General features: G+C 44.0%; 1 protein-coding gene across 2 annotated transcripts; it reads left to right on the forward strand.

The window, feature by feature from the left end:
• The first annotated feature begins 23 nt into the window (after positions 1-23).
• Positions 24-21,190, forward strand: POU2AF2 (POU class 2 homeobox associating factor 2). Of its 2 annotated transcripts, XM_080983678.1 has the most exons (6): positions 24-108; positions 3,468-3,764; positions 10,038-10,147; positions 17,372-17,414; positions 18,725-19,026; positions 20,365-21,190. In XM_080983678.1, exons 2-6 carry the CDS (start codon positions 3,755-3,757, stop codon positions 20,770-20,772), a joined length of 873 nt encoding a protein of 290 aa, XP_080839804.1. In that variant the 5' UTR covers positions 24-108; positions 3,468-3,754; the 3' UTR covers positions 20,773-21,190. The 2 variants fall into 2 exon arrangements, with proteins under 2 accessions (XP_080839804.1, XP_080839805.1); XM_080983679.1 differs by lacking the exons at positions 24-108; positions 3,468-3,764 and having other exon boundaries at positions 9,538-10,147; positions 18,836-19,026.
• Positions 21,191-22,319: the final 1,129 nt, after the last annotated feature.

Raw genomic sequence — 22,319 nt, forward strand, 5'->3', positions numbered from 1 at the left:
AGAAAAAGACGCTGTGCGCGCGTGTGTAGAAACTAGTAATTACAGCCTTAGACGTTGTCTCCAGTTATTATGGATTGGAACTAAGACTCCACCCTTCAGCTTGTTCTTGTGGGTGCCTTTATTTTTCTATGTAGTTGTGTGTTAGCCTGCTCATCAATAAACAGCCTCTTGTTTGGGGCTTCCAAAATTATTAAACTTGCCTTGTATTAAATAAGCACTGTACTATAAACGCCCAGGACCATGTCATGCCCCCACCCATAATGTAAACTTCTGGTGAAACACTCCCTTGGAGCCTCTCCCAGGGGATCTTGGGAATTGTAGGGAGCCATCATAAAAGTTAGCAAGGTCTGGCAGACTGCCACTCTAATTTGAGCCCTGCATATGAATACAGTTAGCTTCTTAGCAAGACAATGCGCTGAATTCGGTGATCGCTAAGGTCCCTTTCTACAATTCTGTATTCCATGGTTTCCACCAGCTGTACCAGACATTATACTGCTCCTGTTCAAAAGGAATAGAGTGTGCCTATGGCAATCTATGCCAGCATGGTGATCTCCCCATATTTTGGTTGGGCTGCCATTTGCTGAACAATGTTGGTGGTTTTCTTAAAAAACAAACTCAACAACTGTTATGTACTGAGTTGAATAGGATCCAAAATACAGCAGTCTGATTGGTCCTAGAACAATAGGATTCAGAATGCAGCAGTCTGATTGGTCCATAGGAGCCACCCAATCCAGCTCCAGGTGGAAGTGAATTCGCAACCTGATTGGCCTACAGGAGAATCTCGGAATTAGCCAATCATGTGGGGCCCATTGTGTAAATAATGTATATAAAGCAGACATTCTGGGGGAACTTCCATTCCTCTTCACCACTATGAGCTGAATAAAGAGCATGAAATCCACTCTCGACTCAGAGTATATTTCAACAACTTTCGGGGTGTCCTGGTTTTTACTTTTTGAAATATAGCAACCCTAATTTTGGGCTGATGGAAGTTGTAGCCCAAAACATCTGGAGATCACCAGGTTGGTGAAGACTGGGTTTTGGAACAGGGTGGCCCTGGCTAAAAAATATGGTATAACCTTCTATTTGGTTCCGCCGGTGGGGTGTGGGGTGCCCTTTTATGGTTTGCCTCAGGGGCAAAAATGTATTGTGCCGTCCCTGTGTGAAACATTATATGGTACATCACTTTGAATGTTGTGTATACGGTAGTTTTGGTCACTGCATTTTAAAAAGAGTATTGGTAGGGCTGTAAAGGTGCAGAAATGTGCATGCAAAATGGAGTCATTTCCCTTTGGGGAACAGTAAACAATGTTTGGTCCTTTTTAGTTTAGAAAAATGTCAAGTAAGTGGGGGAGATGATTCAGGTTTATAAAACAATGCATGATGAGCAGAAAATGGACAGAGACATTTTTCTTCTCTCATAATGTTAGTACCCAATGGGGTCACCCAATCAAGCTGAATGGTGGGAGAGTCAGGACAGTGCCAAAGTGGGGCAACAGATGCCAGGGACATCAACAGAAGGTGAATGTTGTAAGATTCAGGATGGACAGAAGGGAGTCTTTGTTCACACAGCAGCACATAGTTAAACTATGGAATTTGCTTCTGCAAGTTGCAGTGATGGCCACAAACTTGGATGGCTTTACAGAAGCTGAGACAATTTTGTGTAGGATAAGGCTGTCCCTGGCAACTAGCCACAATGGCTATGTTTTGCCTCCACTGTTGGAGTCAGCATGCCTCTGAACACCAGTTGCTGGGAATTCCAAGAGGCATCTTGTTGGCCATGGTGGAAAACTGGATGGGTAGGTTTTTGTCTGATCCACCCAGGCTTAATCCAGGGATTAAGAGCAGTCAAGAGTTAGGCAACCGATCTAAGAACAGGAGGTGGGAACAATAATTAACCAACTGGGTATGGAGATATGCAGCCAAATAGACCTATCCCATACTCAGCCATTACTTTATATTTATTTATATTTATACTTGGCCAGGATGATCAAGGGCAAATCAGTACTGAATGGTGGCAGCAAGCAGTGGAGGAAGATGGAACAAAGGTTATGTACACACCATTATATTTAAAGCACATCTCTTCCCCTAACGAATCCTGGGAGTTTTCCCCTCATGGAGCTACAATTTCAAGCACCTTAAACTACAGTCCTGAATATTTTTGGGGGGAAACTCATGTGTTTTATACATGCATCGTGTGCACGCAGCCAAAAACACCTGCAGGCTCATAGAGGGGCATCTTTGTGACAATGGCATCCCAGTCCTCTGAATGGCAGGGTCTAGCTTTTGAGAAGCACCATCTCTCACACTTCCTGGATTCAGAGAAAATAAATTGGGTATTATTCAACAAGAAAGGTTAAGTCTCATGTTCATATTCATCACATCCCCAATTACTAAACTCTGATCTTGCAAAGCTTATCTTGGGTTACTGATTGCTAAGAATTCTGGTTTGATCAAGCAGCTAAGCTTTGTGAAGCTTCCGATGCTCACTGCTCATGCAGCTGGTTATCATGAGCTTTAGGGATTTCAGATACAGCAGAATCCACATTGCTTTTCCACTGAAATTTTACAAAGTGTTAACAAAACAAAAAGCTATTTCCTGCAACATGATATGCCATGTGTTGTGCTGCATTCGATCAGAACATGAAAAAGACGCTGGACTTGTGTAAACAACTTGCTCTTTACACCACCATCCCATAATATAATCCAGCTCCTGACAGCTGCAGTTCGCTACCAAAGCAGAGTAAACATGAACCATTTGACTATTCATCAAGTAGATGGTTTCAGCTGAAAGATAATGTTATTGAGCACAAATTGGCAAATACCCCCCTTTACTTATAGATCTGAAATTCTGCATAGGTGAATTTGAATTCTGAGATGCTGTCAAATTTTGAAGTGTACATTTCATTTCAGCTCTCTTTTTTTAGAGAAAGAGAATAAGGCAAAGAGCAAGAGTCTTTCCCCACTTTCCTATGCAAAATTTATTAAGATTTAAAAATATATATAACAATAAATTATACTAGAAATGAAAGAGAAGAAACCTAACTAAAATTGGAACAAAAATTAAAAGTTTTGAAAAACTCCCTTTGGAAGAGGCTTCTAAAAATTGAATGATGTTGTTAATTGTTAAAGGTAAGGACTCAGGTAACTGGGCATCTATGCTATAGTGTACTTAGCAGAATGGTTCAACCAGCCCTTACAGGGGGGTCTCTTGACTAGCCAATCCTCTGTGGAACATTTAGTTCAAAAAGGGTCTCTGTAAGCAATTGAGTTACAAATGCTGAATAGCAATTCTAAGAATAATCTAAGCAAACAGTTTTGAACAGGTCCTATCATCTTTAAGCATTCAAGCACTTGAGGAATTTTATGTTAAAACACTCTACTGCAAAAGCATTAAATTTTTTATCAGTAAAAGAACACCTCATTTATTTTATTTTTATTTTGCCCTCCCCTGCTTCTTTCTTCTGAAGTATCCTTTTGGTCCAGTGAAAGAGCCTTTTCATGGTGTTCCTCGCCGGCCATGCAAATTGCATCTAAACAGACATCAAAGGATTTGCATGTACGCAAATCCCAGGCAAGCCATTTCAGAGGCATTGCCCCAAATTGTGGAGGAGGCCATTTCCGTCTGGCTCAGAATCAAGCTTGACCAGGAACAGCCCTTTGCAGTGGCTTCATTTGCAGATCGGAGCTCATGAAGGTTGATCATCCCGCCGTAAAGTCCTGTCGAATACAGAGGTGGAAGTGATCACTATTCGCCATGGAAACGGGTAGGTGTCATCGACGGCACACTCTCTTGATGAAAGTCGTGTGATGATTGTTACACAAAAGATCAATTATTGACAATTGAAAACATACATATTTATGTACTTATTCCTATAGACACAAGACAGAAAATGGGGCCCCAGACTGGGGTGATGCCTTTGAAGGATAGGTCCATGGTGAAGTTAAGAGCCTGATCATTTCATTCTTAATAGGGTAGCCTCAGGCAAGAAACTAGCCCTCAGGCTTAGTCCTATAAGAGCAGTATGGTAATGATGTCACTCTTTCGAACAGGGTTGTTATAGGGATTACTAAGATAATGGTACATTTTGGACAAATGTACTGTGGCTTAATAAGCTGAGATGTCCACTTTTGCCTATGCATGTAGCCCTTTTTCTTCTGCCTCTGCAGCCTGAACCAAACGTGGACATCTTCAATTAAACATAGTTTCCTCTTTTGTCCAAACTAGGAAACTGTGATTACTAACTTCAAGATTTTAAACCATGGTTTGAGATCCTGTCTTGTCCTAACCATAGTTTCTTTATCTGGACAAAATGAGAAACTGTGGTTAGCTATAAATTTCTGCAGTTCATTCAGGTACAACACAAAGAGAGGAGAGGAGAGGCCATGTATGTAAGCAAAAGGTTCTTGTCTGCACATTTCAGCCTATTAATCCAATGTGTGATTGTTGAAATGCAGCCAATGTATTGTGTGAAACATTTTAAAATGTGTTATGTAAATTCTACCTAGTATTTATTTATTTAGCAAAATTTATATGCTGCTTGATTGTAACAAAAATTCTTCTAAGTGATTTAGAAGAATAAAACATTATCATTATCAAGAAAAGGCAATCACTGAGCATTTGGCAGACTGGAACCCACTAACTACGCACACAGGTTTGTGACAAAATCTGACACATTAATCTTCTGTTTCAGGGGGAGGAGATGGAACTGGGGGAAACTTAATATTTTGTTCATATTTTGTTGAAAATCAATAAAAATCTTTTATAAGAGAAAATTAAAAGACAATCAAAACCAGGTATTAAAAATTTCCAAAAGATAATTAAAATCAACACCAGTATAAAGATAGATTAAAGTATATGTGATATTTTCTACATGTCTCTGGATAGGTTGCCTAAACAAAAATGTTTTAAGCAGGTGCCAAAAAGAAGAAAGCGAAGGTGCCTGATTTCAATAGGCAGGGAGTTTCAGAGTGTAGCTGTTGCCACACTAAAAGATCAATTTCTTACAAGTGTGGAACAAATATTATTTGGCACCAGTAACAGTCCCAGTTCAGCGGATCAAAGTGGCTGAGTGGGCATATATGGAGTAAGGCAATCCTGCAAGTAAGTGGTCGTCTTCTTGATAGCTCAATTGGTTAGGGCATGGTGCTGTTAACACCAAGGTCACAGGTTTGATCCCCATATGGGACAATGGGACAGCTGAATATTCTTGCTTTGAACTAGATGATCCTCAGGGTCCCTTCCAATTCTACAGTTCTGTGATTCTGGTCTTTTGTGCCAACTAGGAGTGGGTGGCAATTACCTGACCTCCTATTACCAACATTGCCATGGCTTATCAGGAGGGGAAGGGATGAGGTTGCAGTGGTGCTAATGCACCTACAGAGGCACTGGATTGACTCTGCTGAGTGTTTGCACTGTGCCAATTTCAGTAAGCTCAGCTCCGCCACTGACTGCTACTGGTACCGACCTTGTACATATTACAATAATCTTATTAGATTACTCTGGGCTCTCACTGGGCACTCAATACAACAACACGGTGCTTCCGGGTGAGTGTTTATTGTGAGATTGGCACTCCTTGTGCACGCAAGTTTTTTGCAATGATGTAATTGGCATCAAAACACCAGTCTATTAAAAATAAATAAAATCCTTATGTAATCCTGATTTACTCTTTCTGGGAGATATCCAAGAATTCAAAAAAACTCTATTGCCAAAAACCTGACTGAAACATATCAGTGACTCATTTACAAATCAAACCTTCATCTGGAAGCATCCTTTGACTCCAGTTATTAGCTTACGGTGGCAGCAGCGCTGACCAAGTCTGCAGAGGTTCAGGGCATTTGATGTCTACAAATATATGCTTGCCTTTTCTAGGTATTGGTGCCAGAAGCTACCTGTGCTATAAAAGAAAAAGTAACATTTATTCCCAGTTTTAAAATACAGCCAGGGCTTTTTCTTCAGCTAGAGCTGAGCTCCGGCCCCTCTCAGATGGGCACCATTGCCACTCTAAGAGAACAAGGGAGAAATTCATGGTGAGCTCCAGCACCTCTTTTTCTAGAAAAATAGCACTGAATATAACATATAGTAGGGAAAAAAGCAGAGCAATTCAAACATACCTTTTTCAAATCCATAAGCCTGCCTTTGCCAACTTGGGGTCTTGAGATATTTTGGACTACGACTCCCATCAGCCCCAGGCAGCATGGTCATTCTAGCTGGGGCTGATGGGAATTGTAGTCCAAGATGGCTGGAGGGTACCATGTTGGGGAAGGCTGCTTTAGCTTAAAGAACAAACCATGTAAATCTCTGAATGGTATTGGTGGTAGTAGGGTAGATGAACCTTGTGCCTAAGGCTGTGTGCAGTGCACAGACTGCTATTATTATTATTATTATTATTATTATTATTATTATTCCCCTTTCAACATATATAAACACATAATGGAACATTAAACATTGAAAAAACCTCTCAATGCAGGGCTGCCTTCGGACATCTTCTAAAGGTTGTGTAGTTACTTATCTCCTTGGCTCAGGGGTCACAGTACTCCATAGCCTCCCAACATTTCTCTGGTGAAAACAGGGATGTCATAAGTAAAAGCGGGACATTCCAGGACCAAATCAGAAACCAGGACAGCTTCTGTAAATCCGGGACTGTCCCTGGAAAAGGGGGACACTTGAAAGGTCTGACAGCCTAAGCGGGAAATTGGAGAAAGCTAGAAACAAGATGGTCAGCTCCTTTTTTTCTTGTAGATGATCTCGGGGCTCGTCCAGACCTCCGCCTAATGTGAGCTTTGAACCCCTGGTACCTCCTTTAATTTACCCTCATCTGTGCGATGTTCTCCTCTAAATACTTCTGTCCCACACTTTGTCCTGCTTAAAGCTGTAGACTCCCTATATGCAATCCACATAGCTCTCCTGTTTGGATTTTCAAAGTATGGGGAGACTCTGGATTTAAGGAGGAGAAAGAGCAGGGCAAAAGTAGTTGGAGGAGACTGCCACATGGATGATGAAGAGGAATTAAACGAGACCCAAGGGGTTCACAATCCACATTCAGCCAAGGTATTTTATAGGCCCCCATTCTTGGGGGGTGGGGTGGGGTGGGGTGGGGTGGAGGAGCTTCTGTTGAAGCTCCATCCCTTCCTAGCAAAACTAATCTGGCTGCCGCAATCCAGGTGAAACAAAAGCTCCAAATGCAAACCCACAAAAGGTCCGAATTTTGGAACAGCAAACCAGCAGTGGAAAAGATCAAACAATTCCCCCGTAGGGCATGAATGTTTGTTTTAGCTCAGGAAATGCTCATCTTTGTTGTTTTCTAAAGGATTAAGCAGAGCACCACGCTCCCACCTGTAACATTTGACTAAAAGCTCTCCCCAGCCTGATGCAGGCTTCCATCACAGGTGCAGGTTCTTTCCATGGGCAGATCCCAATGGGGCAAATGGAAGAAAAGAGATCCTGCCTCATTATCCTGGGCTGGCTGGCACAGGGATGGGCACTCTCAAAAAGGTCAAAAACATACAAACAAATAGCCGGTTTAAAGGCATGACTCAAGAGACATAATGAAGTGAACAATGGGCATTTTTGCGAGTGCGAAATGAAATCCTTTGTTGCAAAGGGCTGGCACACGGTTCTCTGCACAAGGGGCAGTTGTTTGTAGGAAGAGGCTGCACCACTTAGCCAAGCTGAATGTTTTATTCATAGCACTAGAAATCACGGACATCCAATGAAGCCAAATGTTAGAGGATTTAGAACAGACAAAAGAAAACCCTTCTTCACACAGTGGAACTCACTCCCACAAGAGGGTACCGACAGCCACCAGACTGGAGGGCTTTATTTATTTTAATTTTTTCCCAATTTTTTTATTAGTTTTCCAAATTTATAACAAACAAAAAACATCAAAAACAAACATACAAACATTTATCCTAGCTATAACAGTTCCACTTTTGTTAACATTGTTGGGTGACTTCCTCGAATACCCCTGGCTGAGTTTCCATATAAATCCTTGTAGCAGTTTTCCAAAACTATTTTCACATAAAATTTACTTAGTCAATTAACATCTTTCTTTCTTTTCATTTCAGCTTTTAACATAGTATTCTACACCATCACATATTTAAATCCTAGGCCTATCTGGTACTCGCAAGTAATTCTATTTAAGTTATCTTAAAATATTTAGCCAAGTAATCTTTGAATTTCTTCCATTCCTCTTGGTACTCCTCCTCCTTCTGGTCGCGGACTCTTCCGGTCAGGTCGGCTAACTGGAGGGCTTTAAAAGAGTGTTAGACGAATTCAATGGCTACTAGACACAATCACCAGAGGTGGCTGGAAACTGCAGGAGGGGTGTATGCTCTTGTGCTCAGGGATGCTTAAGGGTTTCCCATGGGCATCTGGTTGGCCACTGTGAGAACACGATGCTGAACTAAAAGAGCTCTGGCCTGCTCCAGTGGGCTCTTTTGTTATTATTACTATTGTTGTTGTTTAGTCGTTTAGTCGTGTCCGACTCTTCGTGACCCCATGGACCAGAGCACGCCAGGCACTCCTGTCTTCCATTGCCTCCCACAGTTTGGTCAAACTCATGCTGGTAGCTTCAACAACACTGTCCAACCATCTTGTCTTCTGTTGTCCCCTTCTCCTTGTGCCCTCCATCTTTCCCAGCATCAAGGTCTTTTCCAGGGAGTCTTCTCTTCTCATGAGATGGCCAAAGTATTGGAGCCTCAGCTTCAGGATCTGTCCTTCCAGTGAGCACTCAGGGCTGATTTCCTTCAGAATAGATAGGTTTGATCTTCTTGCAGTCCATGGGACTCTCAACAGTCTCCTCCAGCACCATAATTCAAAAGCATCAATTCTTCGGCGATCAGCCTTCTTTATGGTCCAGCTCTCACTTCCATACATCACTACTGGGAAAACCATTATTACTATTATTACTATTAGTATTTTTATTAAATTTGTATACTGCCCTATAACCGTCAGTCTCAGGGTGGTTCACAACACAATTGTTACAGTATACAAAGCACAAAATACATAAGAAAAATAATCAAAACACAAAATACATAAGAAAAATAATCAAAACAAAAAGGCAGGCTCTTATCATGTTCATATTAGTTTCTGACTCCCACAGTTTTAACAATAGCTACAAGAAAAGGCACCCCATCTAAATTAGATTGCTGAAGCAAAGAAAGTTTGTGGGGAAACCAGAACTGAATTTGTGTGTGAAAGGACCATGAGATGAGTTCTGGTCCTGAAAGCAAATTGCTGGGCTAAGTATGTGCACAGAGTATGGATGGGGGAGAAATCCAATATTGTTTGCATTTTAAAGAGACCCTACTAATTTAATCTCAGATCAATACATGAACCGAAACACAGCTATCCTCTGAAATTTGCAGTTGTCCAACCATTGTGTGCAAAAATGCATATAGGAAGGGAACAGTATGCATAAAAATATGTGCATTTGTGAAAACAATGTACCGAAGTACATTATATATGGGGAAATAGTTGTAAAATGTGTATATTAGCTAAAACCGCTCACAGGATGTTTATCGGAGAAAATTCACACTAAAATGCTGACAAATTTTCAGGAGGACTTTAAAAAAACAAAAATGCAAATTGCTGCAGAAATGTAAAGAACCAAATTTAAGAATGCAAAAAAGAGAAACCAAAACTAATGGACTCCTCCATCCCTACATGTGCTTTCTTTGGGGAAAAGGCTGTGCTGGCTGCAGTTTTTGGGAGCTGTAGTGCAAAATATCTGTACGGTATCAGTTTGTTGGAGGCTGCATTGATCTCTGCCCTTCAGTCCACCAAAATCCATCAGGCTTCACCCCCTATGTTACCAAAACTGCCCAGGCTTTGTCGCTGCCCATTGATCAGGGAGTGGCGTCAATAGCATTGCCTTGTTTTATCCTCACAACGACCCTGCAAAGTAGACTGGACTACCTAGTGAATAACCTGGCTGAGTGGAGAACATATGGGCCTCCTCACTGATTAAGCATTGGGCACAGAATGAAGTCCCTTTTGGGTGTCCCCCTCCCCGCTCATGCTTCTTTCTTTGGTTCAGTCCCTGCAGACTACGGCAAGCGGGTTTACCAAGGAGTCCGGGTCAAGCACACGGTGAAGGACCTGCTGGCTGAAAAGCGTTCAAGGCAGACCAGCAGCTCACGGCTGAACGTAAGTGCATGTTGAAGAGTGCAGTGTGATCTGGAGCAAGGATGCTGAACTGTAGGCTTGGGAACTCTATCCGGCCCTCAGGACTCTCCCCAGGCTTCTAGGCCATGCCCCACACTGGCCCTGTGCCCTTCTTGAGTGCATTTGCTTGGATGAAGGATGGGGAGATGGAGGTGTGCGTGTCTTGCATGGTTGCAGAAACCTCTGGCTTGCGTGTGGCTGGAATGTAACCAGCCATTGCACAGAGGTAAAAGTCACATCCATTGCTGCGACTCTGGCCTCACCCATGTCAAGGCTTTTCCCAGACAAAGGAATGCATGCACACAGCAGACAGTTAAGTATTTATTGTCAAATATAACACTTCTGCAGCTCTGCAGACCTACGTACACCAATCTAACAGCTAGGCAGCTATTTCCAGGTCCATGCTCCATGGAGCGGTTGCATCAACAGGAGACCACTCCCCCTTAACCAGTTTATGTATCTTCCCCTGATAGGCTGCACAGATGCAAGCAGAGACTGTGCCTGCGTGGAAACTTCCTCTGCTCATTCCTTTTCATTCCCCTGCTGGTTCTGGGAGACAGAGATGCAGGAGAGGGTGGGAAAGCTCCTGGCTTTTCATTTGCCTGACCTGCCTCTTCCTCCAACCCATCCCGTGCTCCACCCTCCAGCTCTGAAGCTTTCCTTGTCTCTGATTCTTGCCTACTGGCTAGTACAGGTCCCCACAAACCATTGCATCCCTCTTTTGAGTCTAGGCTCCAGCTAGCCCTGCACTTGGTGTGCACTCATCAGCGTCTTGCTGGTCCCTGATATCTTTGGAAGTATGAAAGAGGTACATACTGAAAGCAGATCTCGAAAAGCGCACTAATGCCAAAAGCTGGGTAATGATCAGTGCTGGTCTGCCTGCAAACCAGGAAAGCCGCAGAACAAAGCTGAAACCTCTTTGGCTCTTTAGAATTGCCCTTTGCAGACTCTGGATCACAAGTGTTCCCCAGATGTTCTCCAAATGCTCAGAGATTCCCCAAATATCTGAAATCTGTATTTGATGTTCAATGGTATTTGATTTCAGCATTTGACAGTTGAAGTACGGCAGCATTTGACAGCTGACGTGTGGTGGTGTTTCATACCTTACATTGATGGATGTCTCATACTTGATGTTGATGTTTCATACTTGATCCTGACGGCACAAATAGCATTTAGTCAACTGGCATCATGCAATGGCATATGGAATACGACAGTATTTAGTATATGACCACCTCTTAGGTGGTTTCATATTTGAGGGCTGACAAAACAACGATGAGTTGCCAGCAAAGCCACATGTCTTTCAAGTCTTGGGTAAAAATTCACCTTCGAAAATGTGAAGAGGATTTAAAGATAGAGATACAGATCCAAAATCTGAATGACAAAATCAAGCTTAGAAGTTAGAACTACCCTGCAAGGTAGGTCTCCACATTTTGCAGATGTGGAGCTGAGGTTAGGAATGTCAGAGAATTTGGAAGGAAATGGGAGTATACCTGTATACATTGTTCAGCCTGGCCACTGAGGTCCAGCTCCGAGGGCCTTCTGGCAGTTCCCTCACTGTGAGAAGTGAGGTTACATGGAAACCAGGCAGAGGGCCTTTTCGGTAGTAGTGGCTGCCCTCTGGAATGCCCTCTCATCATAAACAACCCTCTGACTTTTAGAAGACATCTGAAGGCAGCCCTGTATAGGGAAGTTTTTAACGTACGATGTTTTACTGTGTTTGATTTTTTAATTTGCTGGAAGCTGCCCAGAGTGGCTGGGGCAACCCAGTCAGATGGGCAGCATATAAATAATAAATTGTTGTTATTATTATTATTAGAGGAAATTGCCAAAGTTTGCTTATTTGGCGCATGTCTGGAGCAGAAATAAATCCATAATGTTATGAGTATTACTGTTGCTGTTGATTTCAGTTTGATAAAATACATAATTGATTACATACCCCATTTGCATTATGCTTCCTTTGCACAGGAATGAAGGGGGTGGAATAATGTTAATGGAAACATAATCTACTCAGTTAATCATCTCAGTTATGTATATTCGCTACAGGGGGCAGTGAGGTGAATAGGGTGGTTCTTGGTGGCAGGTGAACCGTGGCTGAAGGGAAACAGTGCTGCATATGATGGATACAGGGCAAGACAGAAAACAATGCCTTCTTGCATCCCTAGCTGAGGCTGAGAGAATAACAGCTCGCCTAAGGATGCTGAGTGGGTGGCTGTAGGGCATCAGCAAACAGTGAACCAAAGACCTCTTGGTTCACAGCCAGATTTGCCTCTCAGAGTCAATACACTCCAGCAGCTATCAATGGGTCCATTCAACCCAATCCAAAAGCTACAGTGTGGGAACAAACTTCCTTGTTTGCACAGAGCCCAGGCGGCACTCTGGTCAGTCTTGCAACTGTGTTGTCACAGTTGTCGCAAAACAGATACTATAACCCTGAAAGCAAACAGCAGGTGAGTGGGGTTGATTCGGCCAGCTGATGAGGAAGGAGCTTGCCTTTCCTTGGAACTGATATCTAGTGCACCCAAAACTCTGATTTGCCAAAGCAAAACAAAAACAAAACTTTTCATGGGCAGATGATTCTAGACCTGTCTGTGGAGAAAGAGGGTGGAGTTCATCAGATGGCCTCTTGTCTAAATGAACCATCAACACTGTTGGGATTTTGAAGGCCTGGCTCTTACCTGACAATCACGAGAGGCACAATTTGCATGGTGATGATATATGCCCTGTTTGCATTTTTTATTTCCCAGGAGGGTAGACTTGGGCTTCATGTGTGCCGTGGATCAACAGGGGTTAGCCAGGGGCAGTGGCATAGCGTGTGTTGCCAGCACCCGGGGCAAGGCAAGTATCCTTGGCTCCACTCGCTAATAGGTTGTAACGGACGGGCAATGGCTCGGCGACCTACCTGAGTGGCAGGCGCAGCACCCCACGAGTGTTGAGTACGGCAGAGAGCGGGATGGGAGATAGGTTGGGAGCGGGTATCATTCTAAAGCACCATAGCAACCAGCCTTTTCCCAGATCCTCTCCTCTGTCAGCCGGGAGATTTTCTGTGTGATGGGGAGGGCACACTATTTTTAAAATTTTTCATTACTTCTTTCTTCTGAAATTTTGTGCTCCTAATAATTTTGTGCCCAGGGCAACTGCCCCTGTGGCCTCACCCATGATATGCCAGTGGACAGGGGATTCATTTAGGAAAAGCAGTCCCTTACAAAACGCCACTCACATTTCAGGCCACACATTCTCCTCCTCCTCCTCCATATCTGGCCCGTTCTGCACATCTCTGGCTCTGTGCATCTTTTTCATTTGGAAGTGGGACTTGATAGTATAAAACTATCAACTAAAAAGGGTTTCCTTCATAGTTTTTTTTTTATATATATAAGATATTTATTAAGATTTTTTGAAATATTGCAGTAAAAATGAAAAAGAAAAGAGAAAAATACAAAATAAAAACAGTTAAAAACACACATATTTTCTATTACTTATTTTCCTTTAGCTTATTTCCCGGACCTCCTCATACCTCCCTTTTTTGTATTCCACTTCAATTTATTGGTTCAGCAAATCCTTACCATTAGATTTTAACCCATTTATAACCCTTTTTTCATATTCTCTTAGAGCATTACAGCTGGAAACCGCTTAATTACTATCCAACATCATTCTATCATTCATTAATTTTACAATATTTCTGTAGATAGTCTTTAAATTTCTTCCAATCTTCTTCCACCGACTCTTCTCCCTGGTCTCGGATTCTGCCAGCCCCTTCATAGTTTGTAAAGCAGCAGCAATGACAATATCCTATCGTCTCCTTCCAACTGTAAACTCAGCGGGTGAGTGCCAACTGCCGTATAGTTAGGGATGGGTGAACCTGTCAAATTCAGTTTCTTATTTTTCCAAATTTAAGTTCAGTTTTCCATATCTCCGCGTTATTTTGAGAATCTTTTTTACAAGGTCTTTATGAAAATTCATCAGCATTTCAGTGCAAAAATTCTCCTACTACGCACACAAACACCCCCCTCTTTGTATGTAATTTTGCCGAATACAGTGGTACCTCAGGTTAAGTACTTAATTCATTCCGGAGGTCCGTTCTTAACCTGAAACGGTTCTTAACCTGAAGCACCACTTTAGCTAATGGGGCCTCCCGCTGCTGCTGGGCAATTTCTGTTCTCATCCTGAAGCAAAGTTCTTAACCCGAGGTACTATTTCTGGGTTAGCAAAGTCTGTAACCTGAAGCATCTGTAACCTGAAGTGTATGTAACCTGAGGTACCACTGTACACACATTTTTGCAAAGCGATGTCCCCAAATATAAAGCATTTTTGTATGTTATCTGCACCAGCATATGTATTTTTTGGCACCCCCCTCCCCAATAGAGACATTACTAGGCTGGAGAACAGCACTGTGACATTTGGAGAATTGTGAATTCTCAAGGATGGCTGCGTTTCCATTCACCTACTGATTTAGGAAGTGCCAATTTGGAGGATTTGCCTCAAAATGCAAACTTGATTGAATTTCCCATCTTTCTCTACTTGTAGCCAAAACAGGGGAAAGCAAGAGGAATGTACCAGCATGTTCAGGAGAACCCAGAAATTTGCATTTCTAAAAATAAAAGAAGGGGAAACCTAAATTAAACAAACAAGCAAGCCCCAAAAGCAGAGGGCATGGCCAGTGGCCACGGAATGCTGTCTGTCTGTTTGGGGAATGAAGGAGAAAAATGGGAGATGGAATGAAGTTTCCTGAAAGGGGGTATGGTTTCCCAGCTGGAATCCTGAACAGCAGCATTCAAGTCAGCAACATTCTGTTGCAGACCTCTACCTATTGATTATTTTATAATTTTACATTCTTATGATGTTTTAAGATTTTAACTGTACATTGCCATGATATTTTTCTTATGAGAAGGGCTTTTTTTCCAGCCAGAACTCACCGGAACTGAGTTCTGTCACTTCTTTGGTGCATTCCGGCACCTTTGTAGCATTGGGAGCCAGTGTGGTGTAGTGGTTAAGAGGGATAGACTCGTAATCTGGGGAACCGGGTTCGCTTCCCCGCTCCTCCACCTGCAGCTGCTGGGTGACCTTGGGCTAGTCACACTTCTCTGAAGTCTCTCAGCCTCACTCACCTCACAGAATGTTTATTGAGGGGGAGGAAGGGAAAGGAGAATGTTGGCCGCTTTGAGACTCCTTAGGGTAGTGATAAAGCAGGATATCAAATCCAAACGCCTCTTCTTGCGGAGGCAGGAGAAGAAAAGCTTTTTTAAAAAAAGGTTCTCTCTCTAAAAGCTCAACCACTTGGGTTGGCCGTTACCCCGTTCCACCTCTTTTTCTAGGAAAAAAGCCCTGCTTATAAGTTACCATTTTGTAAATATTCTTATAAATTAAACAACACTTATTGTGCAGCCATTTGTGCTAGAATATCCCAGACATCACTAAATGCAAACCAGCAAGAATAATAACTATTTCTAGAATTTGCAAATGCTCCTTTTTAAATACTCAGGGCAATTCCAGACTCTCAATATTTTCAAATGGGATTCAATCACACACCAGCAAATTGAGGTTGTGCGGTTATACCTTATAGGGAGGTTTTGTGCAACAACCCCACTTCCCCAAAAGATCGGACTTATTCTGCAAAAAGGTGACACAACAAGGCACTGGAAAGTGTGGGAGAACATTTGCCTTGATGCAACTGCATATGATCTTTAAGAATTCCTGGAGAACAGGTGGGGTCCCTGCAGACTGCAGGTGGGCAAATGTTGTCCACATCTTCAAAAGGGGGGGGGGGGGAAGACCCAGGTAACTACCAACTGGTGAGCTTGGCATTGATACTGGGAAAGGTCCTAGAACAGATCATTCAACGGTCGGTCTGTGAGGACTTAGAAAAGGATGCTGCGATTACTAAGATGCAGAATGGGTTTCTCAAAAACAAGTCATGCCAGACGAATTTCATTTTTTAAAAATGGAGTTACAGGCTTGGTGGATCAGAGGAATACTGTGAATGTAGTGTACAGTGGTACCTCGGATTAAGAACTTAATTCGTTCTGGAGGTCCGTTCTTAACCTGAAACTGTTCTTAATCTGAAGCACCACTTTAACTGATGGGGCCTCCCACTGCCGCCGTCGCGCGATTTCTGTTCTCATCCTGAAGCAAAGTTCTTAACCCGAGGTACTATTTCTGGGTTAGCGGAGTCTGTAACCTGAAGCATCTGTAACCCAAGGTACCACTGTATCTTGGTATCAAAGCATCTTGATTTTAGTAAGGCTTTTGACAAAGGCCCCCTTGGTATTCTTGCAGAGAAGCTGGTAAAATCTGGACTGGATGAGATAACTGTTAGGTGGATTTGTAGCTGGTTGAATGACTGGACCCACCCAGTGGCTCCACACTGCCAGTGATTTTGAGGAGTCATTGGCTCCAGACATCCCTGCCCCAGTACTGAAGGTCCCTACCTTAGGGAGCTTGTATTGCTGGAGAGCTCCTGCCAGCCAGAGCCAATAATACTCAGCTTGGTGGACCAGTGTTTTGAGTCAGTGGAAGGCAGCTTGGTAGGTAACCTAACAAACCCCCCAGAGCGATGATGTGAATCGGTTTTTCCAAAACAATCCCTGGGAAGGTGTCAGTTTCGAGTTGCTGATGGAATATTGCATCGCTTCCCCCCTGCCCTGTGGTTTGTAACTACGGCAAGATCCAATCAGCTCATTTCCATGGAAGAGCACATGGCCAGGTGGGAAGCTGAGCGTTGTTAACCCGAAGGAAGTCTTGACACTGGCAAATTTTAATTCAAATCCAAACCTCTAAATTTGGTTGCTTGCCATGTCAGGAACTTCCTATTTGCACTATGCAAACTGGAAGGCGGTTCAAGGCCAATGGGAGCACTTCCTACTCACTGCAGTAGTCTTGTTTTTAGTGGAGGATGGAGGTTTGGGCGAGAATGAAGTGGCCCAGTTTGTATTGAGAGAAGGGAGCTCTCTCACACATCAGCCTTTGCAAACCTAGTAGTGCCTTCCAGATGTTTTTGGACTGCAACTCCCACCAGCTCCAGCTGCTTGGGGTACCAGGTTGGCATAGTTTGTCCTGCATCGTTGCCTTGTCACTGAGCTTATGCTAGCACTTCAAGCTTGCTTCACTGGCCCCAGAATTTCACTGGGATTCCCAAGGTATTACCCAGTCAAACCTGGTAAACGTGAGAGGGAAATGATTAAGATTTCAACACCTTGCTCTTTTTCCTTTCAGGGAAGTCTTGCCACAACACAGTCGTCATTTGTCCCACTGGCAGGTGAGTATATTCCTTCCTCCAAAAACGCCCATGGGGACATAGATGGGTTGTGCTGGTTTGTCTTTCTTGAAACAACTCAGTGAGCATGAGATGCCATAGACACGTGTGTGTGTGTGTGTGTGAGAGAGAGAGAGAGAGAGAGAGAGAGAGAGACAGAGAGAGAGAGAGAGAGAGAGAGACAGAGAGAGAGAGAGACTGAGTGACTGAGAGATAGTTAAATATCTCCCAAAAAAATCTCCTGGTCACGATTAGTGGGAGAGAAATAATTTTCAAGGCAATGCTAAGGAAGGGAAAGAGAAGGGTTAAAGTGATAGAGTTGATTTCTAAAGAAGCAAGATGGACTGTAGAGAAATCTGTGGCTTGCGCAATTTAGGAACTGACTATAGGGTATTCAACTAAGTTTTACTCAGAGTAAAAAGGTAAAGGTAAAGGTACCCCTGACCATTAGGTCCAGTCATGGACGACTCTGGGGTTGCGCGCTCATCTCGCTCTATAGGCCGAGGGAGCCGGCGTACCGCTTCCGGGTCATGTGGCCAGCATGACTAAGCCGCTTCTGGCAAACCAGAGCAGTGCATGGAAATGCCGTTTACCTTCTCACCGGAGCAGTACCTATTTATCTACTTGTACTTTGACATGCTTTCGAACTGCTAGGAAGGCAGGAGCTGGGACTGAACAACGCGGGGATTCGAACCGCCGACCTTCCGATCGGCAAGCCCTAGGCTCAGTGGTTTAGACCACAGCGCCACCCGCATCCCTTTTACTCAGAGTAGATCTATTTAAATTAATGGACCAAACTTAGTCATGCTCATTAATGGCAACTCTGAGTAAAACATAGCTGAATGCTGCCCAGAGCAATACAGGCAAGAATTGGCCACAACAGCTGTGCAATAGGCCATTGGCTAGTGGATAATTGTATGGCTATTCAACTGAGTTTAGGGGGTCTAAAGCAAACTGGAAATTCTGAACTATGGGCAGGGTGGGAAACCATTAAATCTGAAAGCATTAGATGGGGGATGTTTTGAGCAGACGCCCTGTGAAAAACAAGTGAACAAAGTGTGGCTAATTCATAATAAATCTGCAGTGTGGAAGCAGCCAGAGCGTTTCTTCATTCACAACTACTGTTTTTACCTCTATGCAAATGCAATCAATTGTTCATCTCAACCTTAATACAATTAATCAGCTGTGATTACTTTAATGGGTTGGCAGCTCAAACATTAGTGTGTGTATTGATATGCTGTGTCTATCCCCATGTCAACTCACTCCCTGTTGGCTTCTGGTGCTATGGTAACTGATTTCTCCACTGCCAATAGGTTCTTCTGCTATGTCTGGTTACTATGGCATCCGAAGATCCCTAATGGCAGATGTGGATTTACAAAACAATAAGCAGATCTCAAGTGACATCTACACTTCCTCCCTCATAGCAAAGCCATTTGCGTATGAATCACCGGCAGTTCAGGGATATCCTTCGCTTCTAGACACCCATTTCATTGACCAATATGCTGACCACCGAACTGCATCTGTCACCTCTGGAGCCTCGTCCCTCTTTAGTGCCTCGTCGCCACTGACGTCAGTCATGCCATCCTTCCCAAGTGACTCGGCACATTTTTTAAGTGTAAGTACATAAGATAGAACACACTAGGCCCATTAAGATGGATCAAGCCCAAAGGCCCATCTAGTCCAGCCTCCTGTTCTCACAGTGGCCAACCTGGAGCCAGCGTGGTGTAGTGGTTAAGAGCGGTAGACCCGTAATCTGGTGAACCAGGTTCGCTTCCCCGCTCCTCCACATGCAGCTGCTGGGTGACCTTGGGCCAGTCACACTTCTCTGAAGTCTCTCAGCCCCACTCACCTCACAGAGTGTTTGTTGTGGGGGAGGAAGGGAAAGGAGAATGTTAGCCGCTTTGAGACTCCCTAGGGTAGTGATAAAGCGGGATATCAAATCCAAACTCTTCTTCTTCATCATCTGGGGAACCCCCAAGCAGGACTTGAGTGCAGCAGTTTGCTCCCCACTTGAGATTCCCAGCAATTGGTCTCCAGAGGCATACTGCCTCGGACAGTGCAGGTAGAAAAGAACCATCATGGCTAGTAGCCATTGTCCTACCTAGCAGATTCTTCTATCCAAGAGCTTAAGAAGAACCTTGGTGGATCAGGCCAAAAGCCAATCAATCAAACAATCAATAAAATTTATACCCTGCCCATGTGGCTGAGCCTCCCCAGCCATTCTGGGCGGCTCCCAACAGAATATTAAAAACACGATAAAACATCAAACATTAAAAACTTCCCTAAACAGGGCTGCCTTCAGATGTCTTCAAAAAGTCAGGTAGTTGTTTATTTCCTTGACATCTGATGGTAGGGCACCAATACTGAGAAAACCCTCTGCCTGGTTCCCTGTAACCTTACTTCTCGCAGTGAGGGAACTGCCAGAAGGCCCTCGGAGCTGGACCTCAGTGTCCGGGCTGAACGATGGGGATGGAGACGCTCCTTCAGGTATACTGGACTGAGGTTGTGTAGGGCTTTAAAGGTCGCACCAACACATTGAATTTTGTGCTTGGAAACATACTGGGGGCCAATGTAGGTCTTTCAGGACTGGTGTTATATGGTCTTGGCAGCCACTCCCAGTCACCAGTCTAGTTGCCGCATTCTGGATTAGTTGTAGTTTCTGGGTCACCTTCAAAGGTAGCCCCACGTAGAGCGCATTGCAGTAGTCTATCTAGTCACCATTCTGTTCTCACAGGGGCCAACCATATTCCCGTTATGGGAAGCCCTCGTGCAGGACCCTGATGTGTCCCTGCAACAGTTAACTCTCTCATGTATGCACACACAAAGAAATAAATGGAGACTATCTAGGGAAGGCCTTATCATGCCTCCCTGCCCAAGCTGCTACCTGTAACTCTGTAGGGAGGTTTGCTTCTTGACCCCCTTTCTAAGCTGTGGGCCGTTTTCTTCCTTGCAGAGAGACTCCTGGGAACAGGCCATGCCTGACAGCCTTGGCCAATCGGATGTGTGTCCTCCCGACTCCCTTCAAGCACCTTCCATCCCTGCTGGCTGCCTCTCCTCTCATGAGCCGGGAGTTTCCTCCCAGTACAGAAATCCCAGCTGGAATTCGCCCATCTCTGGGACTCAGTCCTACTCTTTCCATGCTCTGGACGACGTCCACTACGCAGCCGGCTACTCTGCTGCGTCTCCCTACCCATTCTCATCTTTTATGTCCAGTGTGGCCAGTGACCTGACTCCCAAGATGCTCCAGACCTCTTCAGAGGAGTCTTCAGACACAGCCCCTCTCCCTGACAACAGCTCCCTCTGGCCAAAGGAAGATGGGAGCCCCCTTTGGGGGTCGTACGAATGTCGAAGGACTTACTAAACCAAAGAGACTCACGACAGAGAGGCAAACATAAGCCCCTCTGGTTTTATTTAAAGAACTGCTTAAAGGGTTCTGACCATCTTGAGAGAGCCTTTGTGGTGTAGTGGTTGGAGTGTTGGCCTATGAACTGAGAGGTTCAAATCCCCACTCAGCCATGAAGCTTGTGGGGTGACCTTTGGCTCGTCACAATCTCTCAGCCCAACCTACCTCACAGGGTTGTTGTGAGGATAAACTGGAAGAGAACCATGCATGTCACATTGAGTACCTTGGAGGAAAGGTAGGATATATATGTAATCAATCTAAGATGTGGGTGGACTTTAGGCTTACGGGATCTGTTTTGGTTTTTGCTGCCAGTATGCCAACTGGGGCTCAGTGCAAAATTGTGGCTCAGCTGAGTGAGTATTCTTGAATAAAAATAAATAAATTCCAGTAGCACCTTAGAGACTAAGTTTGTTATTGGTATGAGCTTTCGTGTGCATGCACACTTCTTCAGATACCGAAAGCTCATACCAATAACAAACTTAGTTGGCCTCTAAGGTGCTACTGGAAGGATGTTTTTTTTATTTTGTTTCGACTACGGCAGACCAACATGGCTACCTACCTGTAACTATTCTTGAATAATTGAGGAACATGGTGCCCCTGGGCACATGCTGAAGCCAAGAATGCGTGATCAGAACTAGAGCCAAGCCTGCACAAAAATCCACTCCTTGTTTCCCCCCAAGCATTCTTTTCAGCAACCTGGGGACATTTTTAAAATGTTGCTGCTCTTAAGGCAGCTGGCCATCAGAAGGCCTTGCCAATCTACTGCAGTTTCCCAGAGACCTACCTTCTGCTCATCCCTAGACTAAAGCTGCACACACAGAAAAACTCCACACTTATCAACAACCAGCCAATATCATCCAGATTGTAAGGCCCCATCTGCGCCACACATTTACAGCAGTATCATAACCATTTTAAACAACCTTCCCCTAAAGAATCTTGGGAAGTGTGCAGTAGTTTGTTAAGGGCGCCGAAAGCAATTGGGAGACCTCTGTTCCCCTCAGAGAGCTCCAATTCCCAGAGTTCCCTGGAAAGTGGGATTAGTTGTTGCAGCACAATTCTATGAAGGCTAGCAAGCTAAGATATTCAGGAGAGCTCACCCATACATGCCAGTCTCCCCTTGATGGTGCAAGAGTCTCTGTTCACCACAGGCCTGTTAGCTAGGGTTGTGCAGAAGCAAAAATAAAAAATAGAAATCCAAGAAACTGGAATTATTCTCCACATCTGCCTTCTCCAATCTATTCTGCCCACCACACCCGTTTGGGATCTGTTTAGTATGATGCTGATATGGAGCAGGCATGACTGAGATCATGCAGGAGATCATCTCTGGATGGTTTTGACTCTGCATGAAGAGAAAGAAAGGGGAAATGCAAGATTCAATCATATGCCAACAGATTCAGGTTGCGCGATAATAGTTCATTGAGAGGTCTTCTGCAAACATACCCACGTCTGCCTAGAAACAGACCTTTCGCAATCAGGAAAGTGGTGGGGGAAAGCATGGCAAAGTG

Source organism: Podarcis pityusensis (genome assembly GCF_964106645.2).
Source record: "Podarcis pityusensis genome assembly, chromosome: 15".
NCBI lineage: Eukaryota > Metazoa > Chordata > Lepidosauria > Squamata > Lacertidae > Podarcis > Podarcis pityusensis.

Bases quoted from the DNA above. Each gene is read 5' to 3' on its own strand.
- POU2AF2 (XM_080983678.1), top strand. The intron at 10,148-17,371 runs GTAAGTGCATGT...TTTTCCTTTCAG, and splicing joins CCAGCAGCTCACGGCTGAAC to GGAAGTCTTGCCACAACACA. The intron at 19,027-20,364 runs GTAAGTACATAA...TCTTCCTTGCAG, and splicing joins ACTCGGCACATTTTTTAAGT to AGAGACTCCTGGGAACAGGC.